Source organism: Rhizoctonia solani, chromosome 11 (assembly GCF_016906535.1).
Source record: "Rhizoctonia solani chromosome 11, complete sequence".
NCBI classification, from domain to species: domain Eukaryota; kingdom Fungi; phylum Basidiomycota; class Agaricomycetes; order Cantharellales; family Ceratobasidiaceae; genus Rhizoctonia; species Rhizoctonia solani.
This window is the reverse complement of record NC_057380.1, coordinates 42,874-60,633: the sequence shown is the minus strand read 5'-3', so window position 1 is coordinate 60,633 and position 17,760 is coordinate 42,874. Positions and strand designations below refer to the sequence as shown.

The window sequence follows — 17,760 nt, the reverse complement described above, 5'->3', positions numbered from 1 at the left end:
CTTTCTCCAAACCATTGGGTCTGTAATTTATGTATTGTACCCTACCTGAGCACTGGTAGTCGGATAACGGACCCATGTTAGTTTATACAAGTGCTTTCATGATCGAGGAGGAGTACCCACAGGCTCATATATGGTCCGAACCCCACCGTTCGGTCCCGCGCGGTTAATTGCAGGCCGTTTATGCTTCAACAAGTGGGACGAGATGGATAAGTTGAATGGGCCGAAATCTCGGAATTTAGCGTATGTAGCACTCAGTATGACTGAGTGTAGTATTACTCGGCCCAATCTCGCGCTATTGACTCGCCTCATGGGAGTCTAGGCCGCAAGATAAAGGTCTTGTAGCTTCTGGATCATCATATTAACTAGTGCTACCCAAAACGGTGTGGCGCAGCACATTTGATATTCTCTACATCCATCACAATATGTAAGTTTGTACTCATCAACGTCCTTTCGGTACAATCTTTCCAATTATGCTGTTACAACCCCCCCCCCCAACATGTTACCAGATTATATAGATGTATCGATGGTACCTATTGTGCATCTTCATCTCAAATCCCCAATGGGACACTAAGTGTCCACCCGACATCTGGGGTTGCTTCTTCGACCATTGTCTCCCAGCTATATCCATTTGCTCTCATCCGCCCGGACAGGTAACGACGCAAGTAAATCTCTAGTACATTCTATTCATTTGAAGTGAACTCGGTTGCTTGATGATAGATTTTCTGGCGTTGTTAACTCAAAGGTAGTGTTAATAACTCCCCGATCGAGACCTCAGCCAAACTGAAAAATTCATTATGCCTTCAGCTGTGTTGATCAACCTCAATAATATTGTGTCTCATGTTTGTTGCCTCAGAGATAAGCTCAATTTTTCGTGCTCACGGCGAGCATGACACGCGTGGTGGATACATATCACAGGCGAAGATGATCGATCACTGCGGATCAAGTTCTTTATGTATCTATAGATCCCCGTGCAACTAAAATGTCGATACGAGGACTCTGACAGCTTTGGGACTCCCACCATCTTTGTTTGTTGCCGAGAGTCATGTTGGAGGTCTGTCCATCTGATAGTCAATGATACATCGATGTATTCCAACTGGATGCTCCACTGGAACTACGGCCAAGTCCGTTGTGTAGATCTTTGCATCACCTGGGAGGTGGCGGCTAATTTATCTGCTCCAATTGTGTCACAAGCCACAAACTGGAGGATGAGGCGAGCAAGCAGCACGAAATTAAGGTTTCATTCTTGCTTGTTTTGTCCGTGTGACCAGTGACCGTGGCCACTCCGGCATCTAGTCTCGACGCTACTGAGAACTATATATTGCATCTAGCTTAGCATACCCTCCATATCTTGCGCTTCACTCAAATATATTACCACCATGTCGGACATGCCAGGCTACCAGCTCGTAAGTAGACAGCCTGTGTATCGTCTTGCTCCGAGTCTGTGCTGACCTCCATATGATCCAGTTGGAGCAATCAGACTGTAAGTCACTTTAGTGATGCTTATTGGGATAGTAGCTTACTGGTTGGACCAGTCTTTCGTGGAATCACGTTTAGCGAACCCAACGGGCCCTACAAATCCAGTCGTCAAGTAGCTCGAATTCGCGCCGGCACTGTCTTCTCGATCCAACCGTGCCAGCATAATTCAACCGAGGAGTTCTATCCTGTCAACGAGGTCGATGCGCGGTATATCCATATGGGATGGCCAGCTCCGAGCGAACTACCAGCTCGGCCATGGGGTGTGATCTACCAAGAGCCCAAGGCGAACCCGGGTAACTGGGTGTCTCGGCGAATGGTAGTCCATCGCTGGACGGTCAGTCTTCGTGCACAAGACCTAGAACCAGCGAAGGAGTTTGTGACAGACGTGGAAAATGCGTTAAAGGCATCCGGGTCCACGGGTCAGATGGAGGCCCTTCGAAGTGTCTTCGCAGCATGGTTGGTGCCTTTATTCGTTATGCATATATGCGATCACTGATTTAGGTGACCAGGGGAGAAATGGTTCCTACTGTTCGTAATATCTTAGGTGATGATAGTACAACGGTTGACAGTATTACTTAGGTTGCCGTAGGCGGAGCCTCGCTGGCTACGACTGGCGTCCTTGGGTCGAAGCAGACCCTCGCAGGAGATGCAGCGACATTCCGACCGCCTGATCGGGGCCCAGACGTCATGCAGGCGATCGACCGCAGCTTGGATATCACTGGCAATTTTGAGAGACGATTCGAGTCAAGGATTCAAGTAAGCTCGGGACCCTGGTCTGTCGTATCTTCTTCTAAATTTTTGGCAGGGCGGTCGTCCAGAAATCTTTTCCAAGTCGGGGTTCAATAACTGGTTAACTGACCTTGTCAAGAATGGTATGATGCCACCTAGTACAAAGTTATATTCCTTGTTGACTCACAAATGAGAGTAGAAAGCTCTTCGTGTTGGCGAGTTGTCAAAGTAAACCAAGGAATACCGGTCACCGATCTTTTGTCGAAGGTGCTCCGACAGAAAATCAATCGGCTGTTCTCCTATGGAAGTGTCATTACTCGCTCTATAGCGGCAGGCGGAAATCTTCCTCTTGGATTCGATTGCACTTCCGGCAGAGTGAAAGATATCAAGCAGATCAATGTTTGGTACAATGCAGACGGCATGAAGGACATCTCGGTCACTTACGTGGATGGCGCCGAGGCTGGACCGTATGGGTTTGGGAAGGCGCCAGCCAACAAGCCAACTGACAGCTTTGTGCTCGCACCAGGTATTGATAGGCAAATGCGTGAGAGGGACGAGTGCTGAGAGTTTTCCAGGCGAATTTATTACGCACGTTTTCGTGTGGAATTATAACGCCTGGATCAAGACTATCCAATTCGTCAAAAACACATACGAGGTTTCCCATCGCTACGGGGACTTAACTGACACAGGTACTCCTATGGCTTGGAACGAGGGTGGTTGCGCACTAGCAGGATTTGCCGGTAGCTATGATGTCAATTGGCTGACACAACTCCAGGTTAGTAAAGTCATGCCGAGGTACCTCGGCATATTGACTGATATCGTGATTGTCATTAGGCAGTCTGGCGTCACGACATCAAAGCCGAAGACAATCGAAACATTGAGCTACAGATTGTCTCTGGTGGCACTGGAACCATCTTCAATGACTTCCGGTACCTAGGTGATCCGTCTACATCACGTATTTCTCGATTCTGCTTTAGGAATACTGCACAACCAGTGGCCGGTTTCCAGGTGAGTAATACCGTCCGACAGTAAACAGCGTGCACAAATCGAACATACACAGGTCACATATAGCTCCAAACTAGGTGGGGTTGAAGTACACCAGGAGACGCCTGTTCGGGGGACAGAGGCCGGCAATCGAGACGCTTGGACACTAGCTGAGGATGAACACATTACACAAGTGAAAAGCAAACGGGTCCATAATGTAGTATACCAATTGGAGTTTACGACAAACAAAGGTAGAAAAAGATTTTTTGAACCTATTTGCTGAGTACTAAACCGAGTGTTAGGAAACACGAAGAAGTTCGGGCAAGATGCCGGCACATTGGTTACGTTCGATCCCCCACAGAAAGATATGGTATTATACTTCTTCCTAGGAAACAGGTAAGTCTATGTAAATTTTAAAATTTCTAAGCTTGACGTAGGTCATGATCCAGTGGTGCATATATTCAGTCGCTGATTTTGGCCTGGGGAACTCCACCGGTATAATGTCTATACTCCAAAGTATTCGCAAGTCTAAGTCTTGTATGAAAAATGAATACACCTCAATGAGTAATTCAGTGTGATTGTCTATAGGCCAGCGAAAGAATAATGTGGTTCATGACCAGTGCACACAATGCGACGTATTGAGTTTACTATGCGTCCAGACCTTTTGAGCAAAAATCATTTATACCGCTCGAATACTCAAGTTATTAGTTAGTGCGTCAAATTCAAGCTTAACTTTGGATATGTTCGAATTTTTTGTTAGATTGGTTGTAAAGTCGTATGTTAAATACACTGATTATGGGAGAGCTTAAATCACTGTACACGCATACTATACATATGTGAGAAAAACCATGATTAACCTGGCGTTGGCGAAATGTTCAATAAGGAAAAAAGTCGAGGAAGAGTAGCAGTTTTGGGTGGGAGAGTCGGAAAGAAGGAGAGAATGAGATATTTGGATGAGACCCAGCCCACCATTTCACTTGTTCGCAAAGCACTGAATCACGACCTCACTACAAAGAACACGCATACCTAGTCCAAACCCGACTCGGTGGTTTTTCAGCGACGACATACCTTCACCGATTCGGAAAGGCGGGTCCTCCTAAATGTCTTTAATATACAAGTAGAACAGAAGTGCTCGCCCACTTCCTTAAGCTTATGGACCGTAGAGTGATGTACTCTGCTGATTAGAGAAGGAAAGAAAATGACCGTGCTCACGTAATCACAACTCAATTAAGGTGCGCCAACGTCATGGCTTGGAATTGAGGAACTGGCACTTGACCACCATGCTCGACAAGATCAAATCCAAATTACATCTCGACTCGCACGATTCTTCGTCTCCATACTCTTCTCAAACTACGAACGATTATTCGCCAATTCAACAGTCGCATTTTTTCCCTATTCCTGTAATAACTGGGTTCACAACGCTTCCAGGATGCACAGCCCCGAGCGTATGCCCCACACCGCTAGACGACAATCCGCTCGGAATTCAAAAGTCGACTCCGGGATTCTCACGACGTACAGTACAGATAGACGGGCTAGACACATATGAGGCATCGTATCCCAAGGGGAGTATCAATCCCAAGGGCGATATCAGAGGCGGCTTCGGATGCTATCTCGAACGGGGCGAATTTGAACAGGCGAGGGATGTGATATTCAGCTACGCAATCAAGTTTGAGGATGGTTTTGATTTCGTCAAAGGAGGGAAACTACCTGGATTATGTGAGTCTCCGTAAACGGTCTGAGTGATCAGGTAGTCGAACGTATCTTGGCAGATGGAGGCGCAACGCCCGAATTGGCGTATGGGTGCTCTGGAGGGAGACAGGACGGGCGTGACCAGTGTTTTAGCTTACGTCTCATGTGGAGGTTTGGCCACTTCCTTATTAGTGAGAATTTCCGTTAAATGAGTTTCATAGACCAAAGGGCGAGGGAGAGATATATGCCTATATCCCAAATACTCCCTCCAACCACGACGCATTACAAAATGTCCCGCCAAAAACGCACTGCAATCCAGATTTCGGTTGGTCAATCGCCCGAGGGAGTTTTGCCTTTGCGGCAGGGGAATGGACAACGATCGCAGAGCGAGTGCGTTTAAACGACATCGAGTGTGCGAACGGTGAGACCAAATCTTTAGCTATTCCAGACACCGCCCAGCTAATCCTACGTCCAGGTATCATACAGTTATGGGCAAATGGTAAATTGGCCGTTGATATCCAAGGATTGGAGATCCGGGTCGACAAGGACGTCGTTTTCCGTGGTGCCCACTTTCAAACATTTTTTGGCGGTGAGTTCCAGTCCATCTCGGACCACAACTGATAACCGACCCTCTTCCAGGCAAAGCCCAGTATTGGGCCTCAACAAAGGACCAGTGTGCTTACTTCGGCGCCATCGGTGGAGGAGTTGTTGAGTGGTAGACAGATAGGGTTAGTCTATTGAAGGACTTGACATTGGAGGAGATGATTCTTAAAGATAGTAGGAAAATAGTTGGGAATGACTATTGCGCCGGGTACCCGAGAATACCCAATTGCTTGTTGAGGCATCACGTCGGCAGAGCATTTTAGTAACATTCGACTTGTATGAATGTGTCCGATACAGCAGTATGTCAGATTATATATATAATAGCAATCGGTGAAGTATGGAAACCAGAGCCATAAAATTCTAGACAAGAGGTGATGAAAATCCGTTGTGGATGCGGACGAGTTCCCCATAAAAATACGATTTCCTTGGGAAGTAAACGGAGCTTAACCTAGATCTATGTAAGGACTCTACTTATTGGATGTATATAGATTTAACACGCGGCGGAGTCACGTTGAGTGACAAGTCGTAGCACACTCAATTTTTGTGGTTGAAAGTAAAGACAAGGAGAGTAGGTCGGAACCCGTGACCTTGTAAGGTGCCCAGGTTCGATACATGCGTAAACAGAATAAACCAAATGAACGGATATAGTTAATAATCAGTCTTTAGTCAAATGGAAGAGGGGTGCAACGCTTCCGGGGGGGAGGGGGATAATAGTGTAATGTAAGGATAACACATACACTCAGACTAAACCTACAATGATTGCGTAACCCTCATAATCTGGTACCTCTCTGAAATTCCATCTATCATATTACTTGACAAAATCAACCCACCAAGCTTGATAATGGATGACTGGTGAAGGTGCTGCCTTTTTTGCTTACAATTGGGTTTCCACTGTTTTTTTTACTTTGTTCATTCTCTTTGTTTTTATTTTATGCACAGTAGTTTAGTTGCAGCCAAATGATTGAATATTGTAAATATTCCAATTACTACACATATGAACCTTTAACCTACAAACTGTCAGAGTATCCACTCTCAATCTTGGAATACCAATGGATGTTTTTGGTCACCCTTGAGCTGGAAACCAGGAATCCTGTCCTTGAGCCATTCAGCAAGATCATCCCACAACTCAAGCCTCCTCCATTCAAGCAAATGATTTGAGGATGATGAATTGCTGGAAGTTGAATTGTTCATGGATGTATCTGAGCCCAAGCCTGAATCTGAGTTTGAGTCCAGCACAGGGTCCACTAAGCTTGACTTGGGATAGTAGCAAATGTTACCACTGAGGATCATCTACTGCAGTGTTCCTGAATGAATGGACAACATCTTCTTGAACGTGTCTTCATCCCATATCTTTGCTTTCTTGAAGCACATGGTGGTCAATTGGGGGAAGGGAATTGTCATTGGGCCTCTGTAGAACTTTGCAAAGCTTTTCATCATATCTGAATTTGTTCATATGTAGATACTTGAGCCCAGGCATTGCCTTCATCATCTCCACAACTTCCTCTTTGGAGACCCAAAGGTTGCTGTAGCCTTGGCCTGTAAGCAATTGCAACAAGCCAACATTTGATCAATGAAAGGCTTTGAAAATACATGCCTTGGGGGTCTTGTATACTGTTACACTCCCAAGATTTATACCATTGGAACCGGACAATTTTTCTGTTATTTTTAGTATTTTTTACGGACGTGAGATCTTATGTTTTTTAATCACGTGATCTTGGCGCTTATTGTGCCAAAATGCCGCGCCAAGATGCCGTGCCAAGGGCGCTTAGGAGGAATCCATGCTTCTGCGCAGCCTGCAGCACCCTTCTCTTTTCAAATTATGTACTTCTTTTCTCACATGCACAGACCATGTAGATAGCACCCCTTTGTCTATATATACAGCAGGAAAAATCACTTGGAGACCCCAAGTTGATTTTACCTTGTCTCATATTCATTGAGGAGGATTACCCAGCCAGCTAAGTAGCTGGCCCCCATCAGTTCTCAGATGTCAACTCCCCTTAACTCACCACACCTCCTAGGCCTAAGGCCCCATTGTCAGTAGTATAGAATAGTTGGCTGCCTTACGCAGTCTTGAGTATAGCCTATTAGTTAGATTACATAAGTCTTGCTTGTAGCAGTATGGCCTTAAGCGCCTGCCTTCACCAGCATGTACCCACCTTACAGTGGTGTACAACATATACAATGGAGTCCCCAGGACACCTGTTCTGGCAGGTTTTATGTTACACCCTCTTAACATATACCATTGGATTCACACAAATTTTTAGATTTTTACTATTTTTTACGGACTTGATATTTTTTGTTTTTTAATCATGTGATCTTGGCGCTTACTATGCCAAGATGCTGCGCCAAGATGCTGTGCCATGGGTGCTTAGGAGAAACCCATGCTTCTGTGCAGCCTGCAGCATGCTTCTCTTTTCATATCTGTACTTCTTTCTCTCATGTGCACAGACCATGTAGATAGCGCTTTTACGTTATATAAACAGCAGGAAAATTGCTTGGAGACCCCAAGTTGATTTTACCTTGTCTCATATCCATTGAGGAGGCACCCAGCCAGCTAAATAGCAGGCCCTGTCATAACCCATATCTGGAGGGGTTATTACCATATATATCCACTGTCAAAGATATATAGTATATATGATGCACAGTGATATATTAATAATATAAGTTGCTGGGGGACATTGCACTCCCCCTGCCCCCCTAGCCGCGGGCCAATGTTAAGGGAGCCCGCAGGCAAGGTCTGAATAATATATTATTATAGAAGTGTCGTACACCACTATAAGGTGGGTACTTGCTAGTGGTGGGCGCTTAAGGCTGTAACTACTACAGACAATGCTCAAGAAATCTACTCTAAGGCTATACTACTTAGCGCTTAAGGCGCCCTAATACTATCTACTGACGGCGAGGGGGCCTTAGGCCTGGGAGGTGTGGTGAGTGAATATAAAGGGTTAACTTCTGAGATGACTAAGGCCGGCTACTTAGCTGGCTTCTGATATCCTCCTCTAATGAGTAAGAGACGAGGTAAAATCGACTTGGGGTTTCCAAGTGATTTTCCTGCTGTATATATAGACAAAGCACACTATCTACATGGTCTGTGCGCGTGAGAGAAAGAAGTAAGAAGACAAATGAGAAGCGTGCTGCGGACTGCGCAGAAGCGTGGATTTCTCCTAAGCGCCCTTGGCACGGCATCTCGGCGCGGCATCTCGGCATGAATAAGCGCCGAGATCACGTGATTGAAAAACATGAGATATTGAGTCCGTAAAAAATACTGAAAATATTAGAAAATTTGTGCGATTCTAATGGTATATGTTAGGAGGTTATAACATTGCCCCCCCCTTAAAGGCTCTTGGCGGAGTTGCAAGCCTTTTTCAGTTGTGACTTGTTGAATCGTTGGATTTCCTCTTGGCTGTGCTCTAGGAGTTCTTCCGGTTCCCAGGAATTGTCTTCCGGGCCATAACCCTTCCATTTGATTAGGTAGAACCATTTTCCCCGTTGTCTTTTGGAGTCAATGATTTGTTCCACCTCATACTCTTCTTCCCCTTCTATTGTTTCAGGAGGGGGTCTTTCTGGAAATGGTTGACTTGGGGATATATGTACCCTGGATAATAAACCCACATAAAATACGTTGTGGATTTTAAGGGTTTCTGGTAGTTTGAGGCGGTACGCGTGACTGGATACCTTCTCTACTATCTCAAAGGGACCTAGTCGCTTGGGGTCTAACTTGTTGGAATTTGTCCTAAGTTCTACGTTTTTTCCATCTAGCCAGACTTTTTCTCCTATTGAATATTCCGGAACTGTTCCTTTATCCCTTGTCATCCGTTCCTTGCTCATTCTGAGGGCTGCCTCGGCTTCCTTCCATTCCCTGGCTAGGGTATCTGCCACAAGGTCTGCTTCTGGGACGTTTGCAGGGATGTTTGACGGATTCATGATTGGGTTTCTGCCATAAATTAATTCGAATGGGGTTCTTCCAGTAGCTGAGTGTTTGGCGTTGTTATAGGCATACTCCGCAAGTGGTAACCACTTAACCCAATCTGAATGATCCGCTGCTACATAAGACCTTAGGTAGAACTCGATAAATTGGTTGACACGTTCCGTCTGTCCGTCTGATTCAGGGTGATAGGCCAAGGAGAAGGAAGGTTTAATCCCTAATCGTTGGTAGAGAGCCCTAAGGAATTTCCCTGTGAATGTAGTCCCTTGATCTGATATAGTTTTGACGGGAAGCCCATGAAGTTTCCAAATGTGGGAAACAAAGAGATTAGCCAAGCCCTTTGCAGAAACCTTTTTCAAGGTAGGGATGAAGTGGCCTAACTTGGAGAACGAGTCAATAACTACCAGGATTGCATCATGTCCTTCTGACTTGGGAAAACCCGTGATGAAGTCATAGGAGATGGTGTGAAATGGAAAGGGGGGAACTTCTAAGGGTTTTAGGGCAATGGTAGGGGCATGCGCTTGTCGATTGGCCTGACATACAGGGCAGCATTCTACCCATTCCTTGGCAGTGGACTTCATTCCTGGCCACCAGTAGTTACGACTCAGTAGTTCAAGGGTCCGTTGTTGCCCGGGGTGTCCTGCTAAAGGGGAGTCGTGGAATTCCCTTAGTAGTTGTTCCTTGAGGGGTTCCAAATCTGGGACAACTAGTTTTCCGCGGTACCAAAGGAGGTCCTCTTCCCAGTCATAGTCTCGATAGGCTTTTCTGATGGAAGGTGGTGCATTATCGGCGTCTTCTGTTAAGAACTGGATGATAGGCTTGAGGGATGGGTCATCCCTTAGTTTGGAGCGTACTTCTGTAACGATTTCCAGTTCTTCTTCTGAGGTATTGGCAAAGACCTCCGCGGGCAGCATGACTTCTGGATCTGGTGGCGCGTCAATGTAATCCAATCTTCTGGAGAGAGCGTCCGGCTTTCCTGACTGTTTCCCTGGACGATAGTGGATTTCAAAATTGAAATCGCTCAGGAAAACGCGCCATCTAGCGTGTCTTTGATTGAAGGTCCTAGCCTGCATCCAGTATTCTAGGTTTCGATGATCTGTGAACACCTGAATTGGCTTGCTTGTTGCCTCCAGGAAAATACGCCATTCTTCCAGGGCTTTAATAATTGCTAGAAGCTCCTTATCATGGGTGTCATAGTTGGCTTCTGCTCCGGAAAAGGACTTGGACATATATGCTACTGGGTGAAGGCAGTTATCCTCTCCTCGTTGACTTAAAATGGCACCCATGGCTACGCCTGATGCGTCTGTTTCTAGGTAGTAGGGAAGGCTGGGGTTGGAATGGATTAGGACGGGTGACCGGGTGACAAGGGACTTTAATTCCTGAAAAGCAGCTTCCTCCAGGTTACCCCATGACCAAGGGGTTTCCTTTTTTGTGAGATTATGTAGGGGGCGCGCAACCAAACTAAAGTTGGGGATAAACCGGCGGAGATAATTGACAAAGCCTAAGAAAGCCTGGACCTGTTTGACTGTCTTGGGCTGGGGCCAGGCGGTGACCGCTTTGATCTTCTTTTGATCCATGGAAAAGCCAGCTGGGGATATGACAATGCCCAGGTAATCCACCGTGGTGACGTGGAAGTGGCATTTTGACAGCTTGCAGAACAACTGGTTCTTCATTAGCCGTGATAGAACTTCCCTGACGTGGCCTGGATGATCCTTGGGGTCTTCTGAGAAGATCAGTATGTCGTCCAAGTAAATGACTACAGTGACGTCAATGAGATCCCTGAACAGATCGTTCATAAAATGCTGAAAGGCAGCTGGGGCGTTGGTAAGTCCAAATGGCATGACTAAGTACTCGAATAAGCCATATTTAGTGCGGAACGCTGTCTTCCATTCATTGCCTTCCTTGATCCTAACGTTATTATATCCCCATTGCAAGTCAAGCTTTGTGAATATTTTTGCATGCCTGAGTTTGGCCATAAGGTCATCCTGCCTTGGTAGGGGGTAAACATTTTTGTGGGTTACGTCATTGAGCTTTTGGTAGTCCACAACCAGCCTGAGGGATCCATCTGCCTTTTTCACAAACATGACCGGGGCGCCTGCTGAGGAGGTACTAGGGCGGATCTTGCCCGTTGCCAGTTCCTCATCAATGTGTTGTTTTAGCGCTTTGGATTCTGCATCGGTCATGCCGTAGATAGGACCGGGTGAGAGTTTGGCGTCAGGGAGTAGGTCAATGGCAATGTCATATTCCCTGTGGGGAGGGAGAACCTTAAATTCCTCTTTGCCAAATACCCTGGCAAACTCGTGATATTCCGTGGGTATGTCTGCTAACGGGTCAGGATCCGCTTCTTCCTCCGAGGCAATCTGGATTTGTTCTGGGAAGGTGACAGTGCCTAGGTTCCAGTCTATGAGGGGTGACTCCTGAGTGAGCCATGTCATGCCAAGTATGGCGGGTGTGGTCCCAATGGGGCAGACTAAGAAGGGGATGGAGTGTATATGGCCATTGGCCGAAACCGTGAGGAGTACCTGGTGCCAAATGCGACCAGTCTGTGAAATGGTACCATCTAACATTCTCACTACTTGTGGATTTTTGAGTAGGGTTTTGGGGATTTTGTATTTTTCTACAATTGAGGGGGAGATAAAGTTTGACGTGGCTCCCGAGTCGATGAGAGTTTTGAGGGTGTCCGCCGGTTGATTCAACATAATCAGATCAAGATATAGTAATGGTTTTTTATTTGAATCGAGAGCAATAGAAACAAATTCAACAACCGGATCTGATACATGTGATTCTATAGATTTCACCAAGGGCTTGACGGCAGTCCTTGGCTTCATTCTTTTTCCGACTCTACTACCTCTCCCACCTTGGCGACTTCCTTGATGGTGGCTTTCCATCCATTGGGACATTGTTTGATCCCATGCCCTTTTTGGCCGCATTTGACACAAAGGCCAGATGCACGGCGCCGGTCCCTTTCCTCCGGGGTGACATAGTTGGGGTCCTTGGATAAACGGACCCTGGTGGTAGTGGTGGAGGTAGAGGTGGTTGTGGCGACCGGGGCCTTGGTGGGAGCCTTTTTGGGGCGGTTTTCCTCGTTCTCCCAACGAGTGTTGTCAATTTTGACCGAGGCGGCAAATATAGCCTCTAGGTCATTGTCGGGAATATTGTCCTTGGTGGACAGGAGTTCTTTCACCTTCCAGTGAAGACCGCGCGTAAACTGGGCAATGTACGCCTCAGTATTCCAGTCAAGTTCCGCCATGAGATTGCGGAATTCTGTGACGTACTCAGACGTGGTGGTGGTCTGAGTCAATGCGGCAATCTTCCTAGCGGCCGCCCTCTTTGCATCTGGATCGGCAAAGGCTTCTTTGAATTTGGCCGTTAAGGCCGGGATGGTAGTGGGGGGATTCCCCTCCCCCTTGATAATAGTCCCAATAATGGGGAGAGCCCAGTTGGCAGCTTTATCTGTCATGTGGTATAGAATCCACACAACCATTTGTTCCTCTTCATCGAATTGATCTCAATGAAGTGCAACCCACAGTAGCATACGATCCAGCCACTGGGTTGCCTTTCGTCCCCTGGAGTCTCCCTTGTATGGATCTGGGAGCTCCATTTTGGGCCGCTTTACGCTGGACCCTGAGTCAAAGGGGGTGAGAGAGCTTAGGCTCCTAGGCGTTCCGCGAGGCTCCTTCTTTGGGACTCTCCTGGGTTCTTCTTCCTCTTCTGAGTCATAACCCGTTCCTCTAGAGGGGCGGAACAGGGCCTTGAGTCCAGGCCTAACCGTGCCTGGAGTGTGGACTTCCCCTCCTGTATGTGTAGGAGGGGTGATAGGCCCAGTCGATGGGCCAGGCTTGGTTTGGGGGGCTCCTTGATCTTTATCCCCAAGGAGGTCCGCTGTTTCTTTGCATATGGCCCTGAGCTCGGTGATTTGCTGGCTCTGGGCACGGACTTGGTCCTGCAGGGACCCAACTGTGGCTGTGAGGGCTGTGATAGCCTTGAGGAGAGCGGCAAGGGACGGTTCTGGTTCCATCCTGGGCAAGTCTTGCGGAGCGGGAGATGTGCTGCGAGAGGCCGGTTGGGAGTGGGATGGAATGGAACGTCGAGAGGAGCGAGAGGAAGGCCGAGAGTAGGGGTGTGGGACTCCAGAGCGGGTGGAGGGAATGGTGGAAACGGTGTGGGGGTGATAGTGCCTATATCAGGACTTATGAGCGGTTTTTCTGTAGTATACTGGCGCTAAACCCTTGCGTCTAGTACCTGGCGTTGGACTGTCCCTACGACAAATCAGCAGACCTGGCGGTCGTGATATGGGCGGGTTTTCAGCAAGCGGGTATTTCAGCGGTCTAGGGTCGCTGACTACTGAGTTCCGGCGAAACTCGGGGTATGCGGGGGATTAGAGCCCGTCTGCCTTATAGCAATTTGGTACTACCAGGGACCGACGTCTGTTTGATTATTAAAGATGAAAGGCGAGTCCGATCTGGTGTTTTCCCTCGTGCTAGTACAGGGGGTCTTCTCCTTGTCGATCAAGCCTACTAGAAGTTGATTTTACAATGTTGTACACCACTATAAGGTGGGTACTCGCTAGTGGTGGGCGCTTAAGGCCGTAACTACTACAGACAATGCTCAAGAAATCTACTCTAAGGCTATACTACTTAGCGCTTAAGGCACCCTAATACTATCTACTGACGGCAAGGGGGCCTTAGGCCTGGGAGGTGTGGTGAGTGAATATAAAGGGTTAACTTCTGAGATGACTAAGGCCGGCTACTTAGCTGGCTTCTGATATCCTCCTCTAATGAGTAAGAGACGAGGTAAAATCGACTTGGGGTTTCCAAGTGATTTTCCTGCTGTATATATAGACAAAGCACACTATCTACATGGTCTGTGCGCGTGAGAGAAAGAAGTAAGAAGACAAATGAGAAGCGTGCTGCAGACTGCGCAGAAGCGTGGATTTCTCCTAAGCGCCCTTGGCACGGCATCTTGGCGCAGCATCTTGGCATGAATAAGCGCCAAGATCACGTGATTGAAAAACATGAGATATTGAGTCCGTAAAAAATACTGAAAATATTAGAAAATTTGTGCGATTCTAATGGTATATGTTAGGAGGTTATAACAAGAAGAGATTATGTCATCCCCCCCCCACCTCAAATCTGTAGTAGTTTAGTATAGTATTTGATAAAGGACTGGAGGGGGGGGAGGTCATGTGACCTGGACTTAGAGAATATCACTAAGTCCAGCCATGTCGACCATAAGTCTCTTATATGTGGGAACCTGGAGGTTCTGAGTGCATATGTGCGAGTATATGCGTGCTTGCGGTCATGTTGGTGTGCAACATGAGTGTGTTGGAGGCTTGACAAGGTCAGGACTCATGGAAAGAATGGAATGGGTCATGACAGGCCCCAGTAGTATTGCTAATGCAACCCCCCTTACCTTGACTCACCACACCTCCCAGGCCTAAGGCCCCATTGCCAGCAGTAGATAGTTAGTTGCTGCCTTAAGCAACTTGGTATAAGTAGTTAGCCTAGATAGTCAGATTGCATAAACAGTGTACTAGTAGTACAGCCACAAGTGCCTGTCCCATTAGCAAGTACCCACCTTACAGTAGTGTACAACATTTTATGTGTAAGAAAAAAGGTTGCCTGATGAGATTGGGAGGGGATGGGGGAGAGTACAAGAGTGAATGTGCTTGCATGTAAGTTGCAAACTGTAAGGGTCTGTAACTTGAGGATTGATACCTCAGGATTCACTCTGTTGTATCCCTCTAGTTCTTTGGTTTCTTTGGTGCCAGGAAATGTCAACATCAATATTGTCCTAGACGTCTGTAAGGGGCATCAAGGCAGCAGGCGCTTGTGGCCATATGCAACTAAGTAAAAAACCACATAAGGCAGTGGCAGTGCTACCTACAATGACTAACTACCTAAGTACAATGTCCAAAGCCTTAAGGGCGTTGGCAAGCTATGTATCTATGGCAAGGAAGTTGCTTAAGGCAACAAGTACAGGTAAAACTTAGTAGTTACTGGCCTAGGGCCTTGTACAGTAGGAGAGATGCAACAAGAGGTAATTGACCTGGGTGTTACCATGGTTGGTTGGCCTCCTTATATATTACAGAGGTGAACTAATTACAAATGTACAATATGCAAAACTATAACCAATAAGAACCCTGTTCTGCAGTTGGCCTTACTCATGTATACATGTCACTGACATGTCATAATGATGTTGTCAGGTGGAGGTGGCTACATGTGGTGGGGTAAGTGCGGGTGGGGACATGGCTTGGTGCTTAGCATGTGATATAAGTGCCAATGTCACATGATTGAAAATGTTGTCTGTTTGTCTTTGTTTAAAATCGAGAAAATTGGAATAAATTCCGTGGTATCAATTGTGTCTACAACACTGCCCCCCCTCTAAGGGCCTTGGCAGCGCCAAGGGCCTTCTTTTTCATATCTTTTTTGTATTTTTCTAAAGATTTTTTGGCGTTTTTTAGATTTTCTCAGGGTTCCCACATGTTTTCTTCAGATCTGTAACCCTTCCATTTGACCCTAAAGAACCATTTTCCGTCTTGTTCCTTGGCATCAGTTATTCCTTCTACCTTGTATTCTTCTTCTCCATCCACGGTAACAGGCAGAGGATGGTTTTTGAAGGTGCGCTTTTTGTCCCTTTTAACTTTTGACAGTAATCCCATGTAGAAGACATTGTGGATTCTCATGGTTGGAGGGAGTTCCAAGCGGTAAGCTTGATTGGAGATTTTCTTGGTTATTCTGAAGGGGCCTAGGCGTTGTTTGGTTAGCTTGGGACTCAGGGTCTTCAGCTTCACATTTTTGGCGTCTAGCCAGGCCTCCTCTCCAACTTCAAAGTTGACTGGTTCTCCCGTTTCTCTGGCTGTCATGCGTGCTTTAGACTGCCGGAGTGCCACTTCTATTTCCCGCCATTGAGCTTCCATCTGGGCGGCCAAGTTGTCTGCTTCAGGGACATCTGTTGGGACATTGCTTGGGGTAAGTGAAGGTTCCCATCTGTATAGTGCCTTGAATGGGGATTTGCCAGTGCTACTATGTACTGCGTTGTTGTAGGCAAATTCCGCCATAGGTAACCACTTGACCCAATCCTTCTGATTAATTCCTGAGTAGGCCCGTAGGAAATGCTCAACTGTGGGGTTTACTTGTTCTGTCTGACCGTTGCTCTGGGGGTGGTAGGCTGAGGAGAAGTGGGGGTCTATTCCCAGTCACTGGTACAGCACCTTGAGGAACTTGTTATTAAAGACCCTTCTGCAATCTGATACTGTCTTCTCAGGCATACCATAGCGTTTCCAGACATGTTGTAGGAATAGGTCCGCTAGTGCTGGTGCTTTGAGCTTCTTGGAACATTCCACTAGGACAACATATTTGGTGAAGCTATCCACAATGACCAGAATGGAATTGCTATTACCGTCTTTAGGCAAGTCAACAATCATGTTGTAAGAAATGTGTTGCCATGGTCTAGAGGGGAGCTCAAGAGGTTGAGACAGTATTGAAGAGTACTTGGGCTTTTGGATCCGTTGACAAGTTTCACAGGAGTCTACGTGCCAATATGTGTTGGCGTGGATGCCTGGCCAGTTGTTGTAAATTGGGGGAAAAGAGGTTGAGACTCTGGTGCTGAGCAGAGTCTGTGTTGGAAGATTTCCCAATTTCCAAGCTAAGTAAAGAAGTAGCTTCTTTAGGGTTCTCTGGGTCTAGCTATCTTGAATACAATCAACTACAGATATATCCTTTCTCAGTGTAAAGTGTCTTAGTAAGTATTTCTGTAAGAGCAAGAGTACTGGCTCAGGTTCCCTTTGGCAGAGATAGTTATGTAAGTTTCACTCCTAGTTGCAGGAACTAACTGGTTACTTAGTATATATCCTTCTTTAAGGATGATTGCCTTCTGTTCACTTAACCTAAGAACTCTGTATCAGGTCTACAACCTTTCCACACTATGGGTACTTGGGAGATCCACTTATACAAGTTTAAGTTATTTGAAATCTTGAGGCACAATATATCACACAATTGAGGGGGGCAAGCCCAAACCCAAGAGTGACAGTCAACAGTAACAGTGAGGTGGAGTAAAGTGGGTGCCCTCCAAGGGTATGCAAGAGTCCCCTTTTATACCCTAGAGTGGCAAGGTTACTGAGTCATTCACCTAGTCAGAGTATGAGTATGACTTGCTTAGGACTGTGCTTCCTAAGACTTTGATTGGTGGGTGGGAAGGCACAGATATGACTAGGATGGAATGTGACTGCTCTTGGGTTGAACTGCAATTAGTTAAAAATAGAAACATCTAAATACATGACTCAGTCTATCAAGAAATGCTTGGCAGCCAATGAGCACTTAGAGTGAGTCATTAGTGTGAGTCATTCTGGTGGC

At 46.6% G+C, this 17,760-nt stretch overlaps 3 protein-coding genes across 3 annotated transcripts; 2 read left to right on the top strand and 1 right to left on the bottom strand.

The window, feature by feature from the left end:
* Nucleotides 1-1,376: 1,376 nt before the first annotated feature.
* Nucleotides 1,377-3,690, top strand: RhiXN_10106 (Jacalin-like lectin domain protein; the record flags this gene model as incomplete). The annotated part of the gene is made up of 12 exons (XM_043329922.1): nucleotides 1,377-1,403; nucleotides 1,465-1,480; nucleotides 1,533-1,932; nucleotides 1,986-2,004; nucleotides 2,056-2,232; nucleotides 2,282-2,348; nucleotides 2,405-2,731; nucleotides 2,781-2,980; nucleotides 3,040-3,213; nucleotides 3,266-3,440; nucleotides 3,492-3,585; nucleotides 3,639-3,690. 12 exons carry the CDS (start codon nucleotides 1,377-1,379, stop codon nucleotides 3,688-3,690), a joined length of 1,728 nt encoding a protein of 575 aa, XP_043184019.1.
* A 779-nt stretch (nucleotides 3,691-4,469) lies between these two features.
* Nucleotides 4,470-5,597, top strand: RhiXN_10105 (uncharacterized protein; the record flags this gene model as incomplete). The annotated part of the gene is made up of 5 exons (XM_043329921.1): nucleotides 4,470-4,905; nucleotides 4,941-5,049; nucleotides 5,100-5,299; nucleotides 5,354-5,467; nucleotides 5,518-5,597. The coding sequence occupies 5 exons, from the start codon at nucleotides 4,470-4,472 to the stop codon at nucleotides 5,595-5,597; spliced, it is 939 nt and encodes a 312-aa protein (XP_043184018.1).
* Nucleotides 5,598-8,814: 3,217 nt separating this feature from the next.
* On the bottom strand, nucleotides 8,815-16,832 carry RhiXN_10104 (Retrotransposable element Tf2 protein; the record flags this gene model as incomplete). Its single annotated transcript, XM_043329920.1, has 5 exons — nucleotides 8,815-12,210; nucleotides 12,264-12,898; nucleotides 12,944-13,584; nucleotides 15,889-16,594; nucleotides 16,679-16,832. The coding sequence occupies 5 exons, from the start codon at nucleotides 16,830-16,832 to the stop codon at nucleotides 8,815-8,817; spliced, it is 5,532 nt and encodes a 1,843-aa protein (XP_043184017.1).
* Between the last annotated feature and the right edge of the window lie 928 nt (nucleotides 16,833-17,760).